The sequence below is a fragment of the Rhinolophus sinicus genome, chromosome 2 (assembly GCF_057876585.1).
Source record: "Rhinolophus sinicus isolate RSI-liver-muscle chromosome 2, RSI-T2T, whole genome shotgun sequence".
NCBI classification, from domain to species: Eukaryota; Metazoa; Chordata; class Mammalia; order Chiroptera; family Rhinolophidae; genus Rhinolophus; species Rhinolophus sinicus.
Window position 1 is genome coordinate 46,679,488 of NC_142502.1, and position 16,161 is coordinate 46,695,648.

General features: G+C 48.7%; 1 protein-coding gene across 4 annotated transcripts in view; it reads right to left on the reverse strand.

The window, feature by feature from the left end:
* The window catches only part of FOXO3 (forkhead box O3), a 110,528-nt gene extending 96,207 nt beyond the window's left edge, over positions 1-14,321 (reverse strand). The window contains exons 1-3 of one of the 4 annotated variants that reach the window (XM_088795524.1): positions 14,178-14,321; positions 13,238-13,389; positions 10,700-11,443 (exon numbers count right to left, since the gene is read on the reverse strand). In XM_088795524.1, the coding sequence (XP_088651650.1) occupies positions 10,700-11,317 (618 nt within the window). In that variant the 5' untranslated portion in view covers positions 11,318-11,443; positions 13,238-13,389; positions 14,178-14,321. The other 3 variants (XM_019734995.3, XM_019734993.3, XM_088795523.1) reach the window with 3 other exon arrangements.
* Positions 14,322-16,161: the final 1,840 nt, after the last annotated feature.

The window sequence follows — 16,161 nt, forward strand, 5'->3', positions numbered from 1 at the left end:
ACCCACTTGATCTTTCTGATGTAGCACCAGTTTTCAAAGAGACATCTAACAAGCTATAGTGGATATAATTTTATGCCCTCCTTAAGCTTCAGGTTTACACCCAGAGGTCTACCTTTAGAAGTCCAGTGACCACTGCCACCTTCTGTTACAACTGCCTCCAGCCCCTCCCCCCACCCCACCCTCACCCCGTGGCTATGCTCAGTTATCAGGCAGAACCATTCTGCTGGCTCCATATTTATCATAGGGTTTCAGTCTATCTTTTGGACACAATCCAGACACTATTCACCCATCTTTTCTATGAAACTGAGATTCTGAATTTTTCCCCCTCACACTCATAAGATGAGTATTCTGTTAGCCACATTTTACCTTAGGGTCAATGGGTCCTGCATTCCCGTGGCCAATTAAAACCATCACTTTAGGTCCTACTGATACATATTTTTACCTTGAAGACAAAAGCAGTAAGCTCTTCAATTAACACTTTAACCTGGCCAGCAACTTGCATTATGCAACATTTTCTGTTTCTGTCTTGGCAGCCTGCCTTTAAAACCCTTAGTAACTGCACTGCAAAGAGTCAACCACCTCACAAAATAGTTTTTAATACCTTTAATTATGAGATCTGATTCAGCAACCAAATTTCTCCCAGGAACTTCTTGTAAATTTTGTTTTTCTTGAAATCCACTTTTCTTGAAATCCATTTTTCTTGGTGGTACTGTCATTCATCTACCTACCTAAAGCCTACAGAAGCAGATACTCTGTTCTCCCAAGGCAGAAACTTCTCAAGAGGTAATATCCCAACCAAAGGATTTCTACACACTATGTCTCACTCTATTTGTTCTACATGGTACACTTTGTATCTGACCCATAGTAAACCATGGTCACGCAAGGGCATGCGTGACCAAACAAAAATGAGAATCCTAAAGCAACAGGTTTCTAACAGAATTCTAAAACCACTGCTTCTACTCCCCCACTAAAAGCTCAGGCACTGACTCGACTCTTAAGTTTTTAGCTCATACAAGAACCAAGGGAAGGAGCCTAAATCATGGGTCCAAACCCACTCCCCCATCGACACACACAGACGTGTCCCGCTGACTCAGCCAAAACTGGGAAGATAAGCATTCAAGACAGTATCCGAAGAATTCACGTGAGGATCAACGCTAATCCTGGGGGTGCCAAAAAAAATGTATACACGGAACTTGTATTCATCTTTCGTTATCTATATATTAAGTATTACAATTTTAGTACAGGTTTTTCCTTTCTTAAAATGTACATACATTTTTTTTGGCACCTTCTGTATATGTAAAGAATGTGACACATAGTAGAGACTTTTTTTTCTTTTTTTTTTTACTCAAGTGCAGAAAACAATGTAATAGTTAGACATTTATCATTTATATCCCTCACAGTGTCAACCTCCCTCCCCCCATCTACTACCCCCTCTGACATCGCACACAGCCATCACATTTCCACTGTCATAGTAGAGACTTTTAAAATGGGAGCTTTTTTCAAAAGTTATAAACTTCCAGTTATAAAATAAATAAGTCACAGGAACGTAACATACATCATAGTGACGATAGGTAATAATGTTGCATATTTGAAAGTTGTTGTTAGAGTAAAAGCTCATCACACATGTAAAAAATCTTTAACGATGCACAGTGATGGATATTTATTAGGAGCTGAGGAAACGTAAGAGATTCCGGATTAGCCTTCCTACCGTCATCTGTGCCAATGAACCTGACAGGGCTCCATCTTCTCAAACCCTGACAGGGACCAGGAAGAGAAGATTCTTCTTCAACACTAGCCTTCCTCCCGCGGAGGACCCCAGGCTTTCCTCTCCCCTCGAAGACCAGCTATTGTAAACCACAGCTCAGTCAGCCCGCTCCCGCACACCACCAGCTTCCCACACTAAGCCGAGAAGAAGAAACTCAGTGTGGGAGTGGGGAGCGAGCCACGGACAAACTCTAGCAGCAATGGGAGGGAGGGACAAGTTCGAATAGTTCTAACAAGGAAACAGAGGAGAATTCATACCTCCATTCCATCCTCACGGCAGATGAGGAAATTTAAATTACCAGAAAGTTACCTATGAATGATTATAAGAGTTTCACGGCACCTTTTTATTATTCTCCTCTATCTGCAGCCCTGTCTGTCCCTCTCTCCATTCCTATGCTCGTGTTGATGTCCTAAGGCTACCGTGACAAATGACCACAAATTTAGGGGCTGCAAAAACCAAAACATCTTCTCTCACAGCGCTGGAGGCTAGAAATCCAAAGTCAAGGTGCTGGCAGGCCCGGCTCCCTCTGAAGGCTCCAGGGGAGGCTGCTTCCCGGCCTCTTCCTGGCAGCTCCCATCAACCCCTGGAGTTCATGGGCTCGTAAGGGCCTCACTCCAAGCTTTGCCTCAGTCTTCACTCGTTTTCTCTAAATCTAGTGCAAGAGTCTTCTCTTCTTATAAGGAAACCAGTCACTGGAGTTAGGGCCCAGCCTAATTCAATAAGACCTCATCTTGATTTAACTAATTACCTATGGAAAGATGCTATTTCCAAACAAGGTCTCATTCTAAGGTTCCAGGTAGACATGAATTTTAGAGGATACTTTTCAACCCACTATAACTCCAAAATTAAAATAAACCACCATGACCAAGACACAGGGAAAAATGGAGGGAAATAACAAATTATAGCATTACAGAACTATAAAAAATTTCAAACTTCTGATGTCCAGTGGATCCATGACTACTCCATCTGAGTTGGAAATAACGTTTTTACCTTTTCTCAATCCATAGCCAACTGAAGTTCTGGAAAATATCAAAAGTCTCAACCAATATAGCACTAAAACACAGAACACTCCACGGACCTAAACATTTGACATACTTTGAGGTTTGGTATTAGGTATACGTGAACATTCATATATATTATCAAAAGTGGAACAGCAAAAGGATTAAAGACAGGGGAGGACATTTTTCAGTTAAACAGGCTTTTATTTAACTATTTGGGGATGGGATGTAGAACATGGGTCTTAGAAGAGCAAGGTTTCCTTTCAAAAAGTTACCTTAGGTTTTTAACCACCCCTCCTCCAAGTTACCCTTTTCTAATGACGACATAGCCTACACAGAAGCGTTAAAAGATATCGGTTTTGTTTTCAGTCAAGGTTCTACTTTAGCTATGTGAGGAAAAAATACTTGACATCAGCTTAAAGTCTTGTGTACTCCCTCTGCTGGCTCTGAATTTAAAATAAATTCTCAATGGCTTCAGGAACCAAGTTATAAATTTCTCTAGACCTCTAAAACACAAGGAAAAACATGACATGGATTCTCCCACACACACATGCAAAGGTCTTCAAAGAAGTAAATAAGAAATTACAAAACACATACTGAAAACTGCCAAAAAACCTGACATCTGTCGCTATTGGCTTTTTGATGAGTTCACTTTAAGGGAAAGCTAATGAATTTCTTTTGTTTGGGTAAGGGGTCTCTACCTGCATTGGCCTTGCTCTCTAACAAGTATACCAGGAGCTTTCCTTCCACTGCGCTCACCTCTCCACTGCAGGACGAGGGTGCATCTGGGCACCCAGGCCTGTTGGGTCCCCAGGATAAGCTGGCTTCTTCACCATAAGCGATTACTGGAGTAGCAAGTGACTGGAAGAACTGCAGCCCATCAGAGAAGTTGGTCCATTTCTCTTTGTAATGTTATCCCAGAACAGTAACGACTTCATTGCAGGGGAAAAAAAAATCTCAAGATTAAAAAAATCTCATAAAAAAGTCCAAGTGAAAAGCGGAAGATGCACAGTCTAGAAAAACCCAGCTTGAAACGTACTCCAACATACATTTGCATTTTACCAGGAAGGAGCAATACATTACAATGTCCTATGGATGCCTGCTACTGTGCTTTTTATGACTTGGGAAATTGTTATACTGAGAAATGACAATTGTTTGGTCAAGAGTAAAATGGTGACAGATACTGAGTCTCTGATGGGATCAGAATTGGATCCTCTATCATAATCACTAGCCTATCACCTATTCAGAAAGCTCTAGCTCACAAGAGCTACAGACTGGCCCTCTGAAGAAGTCCGTCTCAAAGACTGCTTGCTTTCTTTTCTTCCTTCATACGTGACTTCTATTCTCTGATCCATGGATATAAAACTTCAAGTATATCTGGGACATATAGCCCCAAATGCAAAACATTACAGACAACTTAGTTTTATACAACTGCTTTGCTCCTCTGAGAAGTGGGCAAGTAAATTTTAGGCTGAACAAATCCCGTAGTGAGTCTTTCTAGACAATACATATGGACACTGCATAAAGTGGGGTGCACACACAGAGAGCAGACTTGATCTAACTTTCTCTTAATGAAAGATCAGGCTTCCCTCAGCTTCTGTGCTGGGTAGTGACTGGCACTGATGAAGTTTTCAGAGACGTCTACGCCTGGAAACATGACACCGTGAGAACTGCCTTAGAGAGCAGAGCACCATTTCATAATTACACTACATCACATCAAGCTCGACACTAGGAGGCCTAAGACTTAGGCCACCTTCAGAGCTACAAGTATCCAAAAGACTCTACACATGACATCACCTCACTCCTAAGTCACATCACCCCCTTTCACTGTCAAACCCAGAACACAGCTGTCCTCATGGGCTGAGGACACAGTGACACCAAAAGCAGCTCCACATATCAGAAACGTGTATTTGTCTGGTAGATACATTCCTGTTCTCAAGGATCTTACACTGTACTTGGGAACATACAGGAGTCACAGAAAAATGACAAAAGAAACAGGCAGGAGTCAGGGGTGGGCTGGGTAGGGCGGGGTGGACAGAGCAGCCTTTTCCAGCAAGGTGAGCTGAGAGCGCTGACGGAGAATGCAAAGGAGGAACAGCTCCTCTCATAGGAGCCACCCTGCAGGAGGGGGAGGGGAGCAGAGAAGAGCAAATGAAGTAAGAGTTTGCAGAAATGTAGGCACTGACACGAACAGCTGTGAAACCACAATGGTTAGCAGCAGACATTCTAGAACAGTGAAGCTCTGGGCTAACAAGGACACACGCTTAGCTCTGCCCCCGCGAGCTGTGGTCCCTGAGACTGCCCCTCAGCATGCTCCTGGTCTGTCTCCTCACCTGTGAAATAGTCCGATCACCTCTAAGACCTCTTCTAGTTCTGAACTTGAGTCGCCTGTCTCAAGGCTCCACATCCACTCCAAAGGGAGCCACGCCTACACCAGGCCCCACGGGACAGAATCGGGGGTCCCAGATCCGCGAGGGCCCCAGGGGTACTCTAACCTGAGCAGATTTGGGAAAGCCCCAGCTTCTCCCAGACAGATTCCAACTACAGGAGCCATGTCACAGTGGCCTTGCAGCTCCAAAGAAGCTGAAAATAATCTGTAGAGAATTAAAAGCCAGCTCCAAGCCAGAGCTTAACACCAACTTTGCCATCTGTTGATAACTTCTCTGCAGAGCTGAAACATTAGGCAAAGCAGAAGTACACATGTGACAAAAAACGAAGAGCACGGACAACAATGACAAGTTCAGAGCACAGCTTTGCACGTTTTACTTTGCCTTTCTCCAATAGAACGTGAACTCTTGTGACTTGGAACCTTACTTGCCTTGTGCTGCTACTACGCTATCCCTGGGGCCGACCGAATACTTTGCACACAGAATGCCTTTGAGAAATATTTGTTGAATGAATGAAATGGCATGGGATGTAAATGGGTCAAGACGGTTTTCTCTTCCAATCTTTTACTCACTTACTGTACCCACAGCTGTGGCAACCACTGATACCCACTTGTGTATATGTCATCCCCAGTTCCTTCTACAGCAGCAAAAAGAGAAACTGGCTCTTCAGGACCCCTCAATGTGTAATACAGGAAAAGCTGAGGATGAAGATGAGCGGTCAAGAATAAAAGGATCAAGTCTGTTTCCTACGGGCAAGATGAGTGGGTCTGAAAACAAAATAAATCCCATGCTCTCCAGCCCTGGGAATCTGGAATCGGACGGGATCAGCAGTGGGTAAGTCGATGGTCTAATCTTTGCACTTTTTAATGAAGATCTTTGGATGGATGGAGTCTGCTAACCTTTGACCAGAGCAAGTCAATGACTTTGTAGTAGGACATGGACTCTTCATTAATTTTCCAAATAAAAATATCTCACAGGTTTTAAGTAAGAATCACAAGTAGAGTATTAAAAAGTTTAACGACAAGATGTTCTTCTATGGTGTCATTCTCTTAAAATAGAACCCTCCTAAATAGTCTTCATTTCATTTTCTAAGAAGGAGATAAACATATCAAAATAAACTTAGCTTCGTTTTTAAAGAGTCTCTGCTACATGGGGCTCACAGAGCGAAGTCTGCAAGGGCCAATTTCTTCACTTCGTAGGTCAATGACACAGCTTCGAAAAAGAGGAAAGACAGCCCCCCTCGTGTACGGCTGCTTTTGGAAGAGGAAGTGTAAGAGTTGAGAATCACTGACAAAGACAGTACTGCCAAAGGAAATTACAAAACAGCACTCTGGCAACATGGGCCAAGCAGAAGACAGATTCTTCACCCACAACCATAATTGGCCCTTTGGTGAGTTACTCCAAAGGTGACTGAGGTCAAGATTATGAGCCAACATGGAATTAGGACGACTTTGTCATTTTGAAATTTTAAAAAATATATTCTTAAACACAAAAAGTGCAGTTAAAAGAACACTTTCTTAGTACAGTGGGTTGAAATGAACTGGATGCATTAATCTAAAAAACGAGAATGGTGAGGACGTCAACAAGCATTCGTTATGTGGCAGGTCAGCCCTCCTTGTTTTACCTGGGAAAGAAGCCGCGCGTGTCTATTCTCACATGAAGGAAAGTCTCGGTCTCCTGAAGAATTACCCTCAAGTAGCAGCAGAAGTCGTCACACACTTTTGTGAAATTGTGGGAACCACCATCGAAACGCGTGGCCGCCTAATGTCTCCGTGCCCTGGTCCATGGGAAATGCAGGTGTGGGTGTGCAGGAGAATAAGTGATAAAAACGCCTTACAAGGGAAACTCTGGAGTCCTAGAGGTCTGCCCAACACAGGCGGAACCAAGAGGACTCACCAGCTTACATATGGGTGCAGTACCAGTAAGTTTAATGAGAATTAAAGGAAATGTAACCTTTTCTCCTCTTAACCACATCTGATTATTCGTTTCTACTTTAACGCCTGAGGTGAGAGAACCTGTGAGATAGCCATCACCTTTCTCCCTGGCACAATATGCCTCTGACACAAGTTAAGTTAACCAAGAACTTCCTCCTTTTGTTAAAATGCTATCTTTTTTGCCCCTTTATGACTTAATAGTTCCCAAATTCCCAAACTGAGAGACACTGGACAGCTATACAAACATGACGCACGCACTCAGCCTCCATCAATAGTCCTCTATCTTTCTGATGCTAAAATAATAACCAAGACATTTTTAGATGACAGGCACACATGCTTTTCAGGAAAGCAACTTCTACTTATGTAAGACTGTTCATTACTTCATTACTTAGTAAATGACCTTAAAAAAGATCAATTTAAAGAGGAAAATAGTGTGATTAAGACGAAAGACCTCTAGAACTGTGGCTACTAATTATCTCTGTACTAACTAGCTGTGTGATCTTAGAAAAGTCATTAAATAACTTGAAGAATCAGGTTCTTCACCTATAAAATAAGGGACTTAAATTACATCAGTGAACCCCATCCTTGGTTGTACATAAGAATCACCACCACCACCAAACACTAACCCACACACCAGCACAATTAAATCAGATTCCCTGAGTACTGGTATTTTTTTTAAAGGCTCCCCGGTGATTCTCATATGCAACCAGAGCTTCAAACCACTGTTCTCGATTCTGACCTTCAAGGCTTCTTTTCTAATTCTTTCATTCTATGATCTTAGAGTGATAATCCTAGTTACAGGATCTCGAAATGCAATGGCCCCAAAAGCCACAAAATAAGTAAGGCTTACGTCCTGCATGCTGTGCCTATGTGCACACATGACTTGGAGATATTAACCTGAATTCTAAACATTTGTAGAGGTTAAAAACCCAAATGCACAACTCAGAATGAAAGTAGTGTGGTTTAAATGCACATGCATGCTTCCAAAATGACTAACCATGACAGGAATCAACTCCTGAAACTTGGACACATGGACCTGGGTCACAATTAGCTCCTGACCTCTCCCTTTTCCCTCTTCTTCTGCCTCCACTAAACCACAAACACAAAAAAGGTTGGCTATTAGTCATAATCGGAATATGAAACCAGCCTGTTTCAAAGGGCCCTCTCCATCAGCAAAGATTTGCAAGTTCCTGCATGGCTGCAACTTGTGATAAAGGTCATCTTACAAAAACTATAACTAAATTATATCCGTTTAGCCTTCAAGGATTAGTTGTCACATGGTACTCAGAAATGGAATGGGTGTAAAAATTTAAAGTAAAAATAATCATAAAATGTGTGCCCTGTATTAAACATATTAAGGCTGAGAGTTTCAATTTACAATATTTCATAAGATTTTAGTTAAAGAGAGATTAAGACAGCAGAGAAGGAAAAAAGAACCTATGACACCAAAAAATGGTTAGGACATAAAACCATAAAGTTTATGACTAGGCTCAAAATCTCTACTGCAAATCCTGCAAGCTACATGAAAATATAATTAGCCCAGTTTCAATTCATGGCTATTTTTGGTAATACCACTTTCTCACATAAATCTTTTTTTTTTTTTTTAAATCAAATGATAGTAAACTGTTATTATTTTTAACTATAAGCGCAATAGAAATAAATGTTATTTGTGGAATTAAATTACTTTTGTAATCTTACAAATCATAGGAAAGGTGAAAACCCTTCCTACATTAATTTTTTTACTAAGTTAAAAGTTAGCTAACTTTTAATTAACAGATTCTCTGCACCAAATTCAAAACATGCAGAAGTAAACTTCAAGTGTGAGAAATCTGAAAAATATTCCCAACCCCGAAATCCATCTTTTTAGATTCTGTAAAGTCTCCCCTTCCTAACACTGTATCCTGAGATCAACCCTTGCTATCCTCTTGGAAACTCAGTTTTAAAAGATATCACATTAGCACTACCTTCAAATGGAACTCATCCTTTCAGTAAATAGATCTCATATCACACAACTGGCATTCCTCGGCAAAGCAATAAAATTAAATCAAATGTAACATTCATAATGTCAGCATTTGTTAAAGGAAATGAAACAGATTTTGTGGAATATCACAGCACACGTTTTGCTTTTAAAGTTTGTTTAATCCAAGCAAGGTTTAAATCTAAACATGGCCTCTCCAATACTGGCCATAAAAAAACTGAAAAACAAAAACATAAAACAAACCAAAAAAACAGGCACTTCACAAGGTTTTTTGGTTTTTTTTTAAAGCAAATTAAAAATAAATACACTAAATTCTTTAGCTTTTCATTTACAGTCTCCTCTCCAGTGCTTCAGTTCTCTGCTAAGGTCAAACTGTTCTTATTTTATACACCTACTAGAACCCAGGAAGATACAGGGCTCCCCAAAGACAATAATGGAAAGACAGAAAGAAGTAACTACCTCTTTAATTAAAAAAAAACGGTAATTGCAAATAGAAGCAACTGATAAGCAAGCGGTGTATATCTCCAACTACGCAGAACTCCCTTTTGCCTGGTATTGACACGTTCATATCTTAGGGGAAGGGGCAGGAGAATGAGGTGCCAGTAGGAGCAAAGCAGCTGGGTATCAGCAGGGGCACAGAAGCTAATCTCTTTGGATGCCCAACTGCAGGAAGTCATTACATCATAGGCCTTTCCACACCTCTCCCTACCACGTGTCCAGTGCCCCAAGAGGCCGAAAAGGAACAGTAGAGAGCCTCTCTCCAGGTTCACTTACTGGTAGAAGCCATTACGGCCCAACCCTGCCACCCAACGTGTATCTGAAAGGCCGAGGTGAAGCTCCAGACCGCGAGTCCTCCGCACCTGGACCCAGCCTCAAACGACGCCCGAGTCCAGGCCTCAGAGGGAGCAGCAGGTGAGGCCAGACGGCACTGAAGGGGCAAAGCTGGCGCGTTCCAGGCCCCAGAACGTCCCAGAGGCTACTGGGGTCAGGTTTCCTTGAGAGACATCTCTGAGCAATAAAGGTGTTACCAGAGAGCCAGCCAGGAAAAGATTGGCAACCACTGCTTTTTCTAAGATCTTTACGCCTGTGGGAGTTAACACCCACAAGCCCGAAACTTAGACCCAAGGGTCCTCATCCAGCTAGTGACAACGCACCACGCTCCTGCGACAGGCTGGCAACCACAAGTCCAAAGCCTCCTCCCGGCACCGAGTCTCAAATACCCCCCGCGCCCCCCTCAGTCAACCCGCGGCGTACTCCCCGCACCCCCACTACCGTGAATTCTACTCCAAAGTTGGCCCCGGACCTACCTCGTCCGTGCTGTCCCGAGAATCCAGCAAACGCACTCTTGTCCGTCTGTCCTTCCCTCACCGGAGTCCCTTGCCCCCTCTCCAGAGTCCCCAGACCCTCTCCGCACCTAGCCACGGCAGAAACTTCCCAGGAAGGCTACCCACGCCCCCGCGGCCACTCCCAGGTCCCCCTCCTCCCGGGGTCACAAAGGATCCCCAAAGCCCCACGGAGGAGGCTCACTGCTAACCCTTTCCCCCACTCCAGCAGGCGCGCTCCACGAATGGAAAGCGCGTCTCGCACTGCGCAGAAGGCCCGGCGGGTCCCGCCGCCTGCCCGAGGTGGGTACGCACCTTCCAGCCCGCAGAGCTGTTGCTGTCGCCCTTATCCTTGAAGTAGGGCACGCAGCGCACCATCCATTCGTAGATCTGGGACAGAGTGAGCCGTTTGTCCGGGGAGCTCTCGATGGCGCGAGTGATCAGGTCAGCGTAAGACAGGTTCCCCCAGGCGTTCCGCCGCGAGGAGCATTTCCTCGGCTGCCCGGAGCCCCCAGCCGCCCCCGGCTGCGGCGGTGGCAGTGGCTGCTGAGGCTGCAGCGGCGTCTGCGTCGCCCCGCTCAGCGCGCCCGCCGCGGGGGCTGGCCCGGAACCGGGGTCCTGCCCTCCTGGAGCCAGCAGTCGGGCCGAGTCCTCAAGGAGCTGCCCGGCGCTCAGCGTGCCGCTCCCGCCGCCGCCGATCGCCATGGCCGAGCCGGCCCTACCGCCGCCGTCCTCGTCGTCTTCATCGTCCTCCTCCTCGGGGATCATGGAGTCAGCGGCCACCTCCCCCGAGGGCTTGGCCGGGCTCCCCTGGAGCTCGGGCCTCTGCAGGGGCCACGTACAGGAGCGCGGCCGGCTCTGGGGTTCGAACTCCGGGTCCAGCTCCACTTCGAGTGGAGAGAGCGGGGCCGGGGAGGCCCGCGCCTCTGCCATCTTCGCCGCCCGCCCGCGGCTTGGGCTCTGGCGCTCTCCTCTCCGCCCGGGCGGGGTGCGGCGGGGGAGGGACGGAGACGCCGCGAAGGCTCGGGTGCCGGGCGCCGCTGCCGCTACTGCTGCCGCCTGGGAGGCACGAAAGGAGAGAAAAAGGGAGTTGGTTACCCCGGGCTAGAGCCCAGCGCTCGGCGAGTGCTCACCCGCCGCCGCCGCCGCTTCCCGACCGCACCGCTCCCGCCTCCCAGGAGCAGGCAGACCTGGAGACGTGCGTCCCGCGAACCTGGCGCAGCAGACGCCGCCCCCTAGCCAGGCCGCGGGGTAGAGACCGGCGAATCGACGGGCTCGCACGGGGCAGCCCCCTCCCCCAGCCGACGCAGCCGCTGCTGCCGCCAGATCTGCAGGTCTCTCCTGGGCTAGGTGGCTGGGCGGGGACGAAGGGGGAGGGGCGGGGGAGGGGCGCGGGCCGCGCCTTTAAAGCGGGTTGCGGCCAGAGCTGGCGCAGCGGAGCCGCGGTCCGGGCCAGAAGCGGGGCGAGCGTGCATTTGTTTATGTTTCGCTCGGGCCCTCAAGTGCTTCCCGCCGCGGCGCCGCCAAAGTCTGTGGCGTCTTCAGCTCTTCTCCCAGTCAGAGGCCCTGCCGCCTCCACGCACCCTTGCCATCCCCCCTCCCAACGGAGGGTCCGAACCCGGGGACGGCGCGGGCAGCTCCCTTCTCCCCTCTTCTCCCGCGGGCCGGGAGGGCGAACGTGGGTACGAGCGCAGACGGGCCCTTGTCACTTCCAGAAAAAAGAAAAGACGGGAAGAAGCGGGGCAAGCAGCTCGGCGGGTGTTCGCAAAGGGTCGAGCCGAACAGGAACGGCCACTTTGGGGTTTTGTGCGGTTTATTTTCTCACGGACGTTGTGCCCTCCACCCCCTTGCCAGGAAAGAACGGAGGGTGGGGGCAAGTCGGAACACAAATCTTCCAACAGGTCGGGAAGCGCCAAGTCTCCCGAGCCGCCAGAAAACCCGGACCAGCACGTTCATCACCTCCTTGCTCCCGCTGCTGCCATCTTGACAGTTTTCCCCCCTTCACTCAAGTCCTTTAAAAACACTAGCGGGAGAGAAGGGGGCGCGCACACCGAGTCACGGGGAAGGAAAAGGGAAGCGCCTGGCCCAGCTCGGAAGCAGATCCGGAGTCACCGGGAAGGCGGCCGCCCCGCTGCACAGCTCCGGCGCCTACCTCGGTTCCTTCCCTTCAGGGACGAGGGGGGAGGACGCACAATCCCGCGCGGGCCCGGGGCACGGCGAGGAGGGGGCGTGCAACCTCCGCGAAGGAGAGGCGCTCCGGCTGCCGCCGCAGCCCGCCAGAGGAACCGCCTGTCAGCCTGCGCGCCGCCGCCCTCCACATTCCTCCTCCTCCCTTCCACGAGCAGGGCGGCCGCCGCAGAAGCACAAAGTTATAGACACACGCAGGGTGCCTCAACCTAAGCTGACGGCGGGCGGGCGGGCGGATCCCCGCCCAGAGGGAGGGCTGGGCGCCGGGCCCGGGTGTGCTGGTGTCGGGATGTGTGTGCGTGCGCTCGCGCGCGCGCCTGCGCGCCTCGGCTCCGCGGGGCTGCGGGTGTGGGTGTCAGGGCGCGCGCTGCAGCCCCGGACTCGGCGGGCTCCCTCAACTGTCCTCGCCGGGCTCCTCTCTCCCTAGAGCCTCAACGACAACAAAGCGCGGTGAGGGCCCAGGAGAAGAGGGAGGGGGGAGCGCAGAGCCTCAAGCGCTCCACGAGCGCAGTCGCATGGCCTCTCTAACTAGCCTGGCTCCCGGGGTCCCCGGCAAGCGTGTCCGTCCGCCAGGCTCTGGACCCGCCCTGGTGTCGGGTTCCCCATTAGAACCGGACACCAGGTAACACGCCAGATAAGATGCTGACCGCAGATGGCAAGGGTTACCTCGGCGTGGAAATGCAGACAAGCGAAGATGTTGGTGCCTTCAGGACTTCGATAAGCTGATGCCCTCAGATTTGATCAGGCACTAAGAGGTTTGCACTGAGTCTCTTACCCAGGACGCTCAACCGCAATCGTGTTTCACTTTTCATGGCAAACTAGGGGAGAAATGTAACACCGGAAAAAGCAAATTATTCACATTCCTAAACGCAAGAGCAGATTTTGAACAGCTGTGAATGGGAAATAATTTGATTCTAATTTGTAAGTGACGGCAAACGTCTACTTGTGCATTTTTGACTTAAGAAAAACTCCTTTAGGTTTAGAAAAACATCTTTAGAAGTCTGTATCCAATAAGCAGATGCTAAATCATTTGTGTACTAAGAATGCACACTACATGCAACACGCCCACCAAAACTCCACTTTTATCAATATCTTTCTTTTATTCCTGAAATCCTTCCAAGTCACTGGCGATACCTTAGAGTCTAGAGCGGGCTCGGCAACACTCGGATACACAAAAAGGTACAACCCAGCGTACGCAGAAGTCCGCCCACCCGGCCGACTCCAGGCTCCGGGCTTTGCGCAGGGCCCGTCACTCAAATGACGCGCGGCCCCGCCCCTGCACCAAGCTAGTTCGACGCGTACAAACAGATGATGTCATTGTATCCACACGCGCGTGACCTGGGAGCTCTGCGCCGCGTCGCCATTCGCTGCGCTGCTCACACGTAAAGACACGCCGAGCGCTGACTGGCCGCGGCCACTAGTCTCCAGGCCCCAGACGCCCCTCTCCGCCCCCGCCCCCCAGCAAATAATAAACAATCGAGTAAAATTGTAAGGACGAGAGGGAGGAGGGGAAAAACCAGAAACCAATCCTTCGCGCGCTTAAGGAGGGAGAGTTAATAGGAGGAGGACGTAAGAAGGCAGGAGTGGTGAGAGAGAGGGAGCCAACCTAGGGCGATGGGTCCCGCCGCGATGAGGTGGCGTCGAGGGAGGAAAGTTGGAGAGCACTCTGCGGGGCGCGCCCGGTAATGCGGGGCGCTCTAGGGCCCGGCAGTGGCTGAGCTCGAGGCTCGGGGGCGGTGCGCGCCCCCCGAGGGGGAGGAGCCTGGGCAGCGCTGTAGCGGCGCGGGCGGAGCTGGCAGACACGTGCGGGAGGAGGGCGGGAGCGCGCCGCACAGGCTCGCCCAGGACGCGCGGCACAGCCAACCGCGCGCGCTTGTTTACCAGCGCACGTGGGTGTTACTTTCAAATGGAATGTTGTGCTGGCTGCGCGGCGGAGTGGCTGGCGCTTGGGGCCGCCGGAGCTGGCTGGGGGACGCGGCGGGGCCCGCTCCACGGCTTCCCGTGGCGCTGCTCCCAGGCCAGCGAGGCTGTTCCCACTGCGGGCTTCCAGTGCAGTCGGCGGCTCTGGCCAGGAAGCCTCATTGCGAGTTTCGCGCTCTGCCCTAGCCTCATGATGAGGTGTTCCCGCCGCGGAACACTGCTTTCTTTAAGCCCGGGCTCGGCTCCCTCATTCGCATTCAGAAAATAAAGCCACCTGCTTCTCTTCCACCTGGAGGCAGTGCCAAGCCAGGCTGTGCGGCCGCCAGTTCCGGAGCAGATTTGAGACGCTCACATACTCGCTGGTACACAACATCCTGGCCGTGGGGTGGACTCTCACCCTGCGTGGTTTGTGCCCTCGCTCCCTTGCTCCTTATGTTCCCAGTCCATATGTGCCCGTCTCCTCGGCTTACAGCTCTGCCCACGTTCAAATGAGCTTCTGCTACTTGGGGTTGTCTTTGTAAGGGGTTCTCTGGGGAAGGAGTCTCGGACGTTTCCTGGGGGTTGCGCCTCTGCATGTGGCTCCTTTCCATGCAGCTCCTCTGCTTTCATTGTGGGCCTGTCCCGGTGAGAAACCCTGAGTTTGCGTTTGGATTATGGCCTGGCAGGACGGACCTTAAAGTACAAGACAACTCTCAGCTTCAAGTGCCCATGGAGGGCGGGGAGAGGGGGGAGCTAACCCATATTACTCTGAGTATGGTCTTCAGCTTTGCACCAATAACCGAAAAGCTAGATCACCCAGGGCTTGTTGTACCCTGATACCTCATAAAATCCAAAGAACTCTCAGCTGCTTCTTTTTAGTACTTAAACAAACTGTAAAAGAAATCCACCCCTTTCCTTCTCTAAATCTAAGCAATCTTTTGTCATTAAAGTGAAGATGTGGAAAGAATGTGTTTACACTGGCTGGGCTCTTGGTCATTAGATTTTTACTAAAAACATGATGTTGAGTGTCTATTTTCAGAATGCATAGCCCAAGGGCATTCCAAAAAACTTGGAGGAGTTCAAGATTCAGTAGATTAATTGAGCTCCTTGTGACCCTCTTGGTGAAGAATGGGGGCAGGGACATGATACAGCCATTTCAAAGAGTTTACAGTATTAGTTGGGGGGAATAAGACATACAGTATTTTTAAAGTTCAAAATTTAAGTTTAAAAACAGTACAAGGCAAATACAAGAGGTTGTACATATAGTGTTGGGTAAGTTTCAAATGAATTGAGGATCAAAACTTCAAATGGCAGTGACTATAAACATTCGCCTTGGTAAATGTGCATCTTACCCAAAGAATTTACCCTTGTAATTTGTCCCTATGGCAAAACTTTGAAAAGAGGTTGAATCTCGGTGATTGTTCCCTTTCAGCCTGAAATTGTTTTGATCTTAAAGGTCTCCTTGGTCCTTTTCCATTTCTTCCTCCCACCTTTATTTCAAACCTCAACTTTTTTGTATAGGAAAGCTGAGTAAGTTATGGTTGTTGAGGTAGAATTTTTGGTCAAAACTTTCCCCACTTCTTATAATACCGTTTATTTCTACATGATTTTTTAAAAATTATTTCTACATGATTTAAGGTGCAAATCGTCCACTCCATTTTGTAAATTCAGTCACTAGAAGAACAAAATTT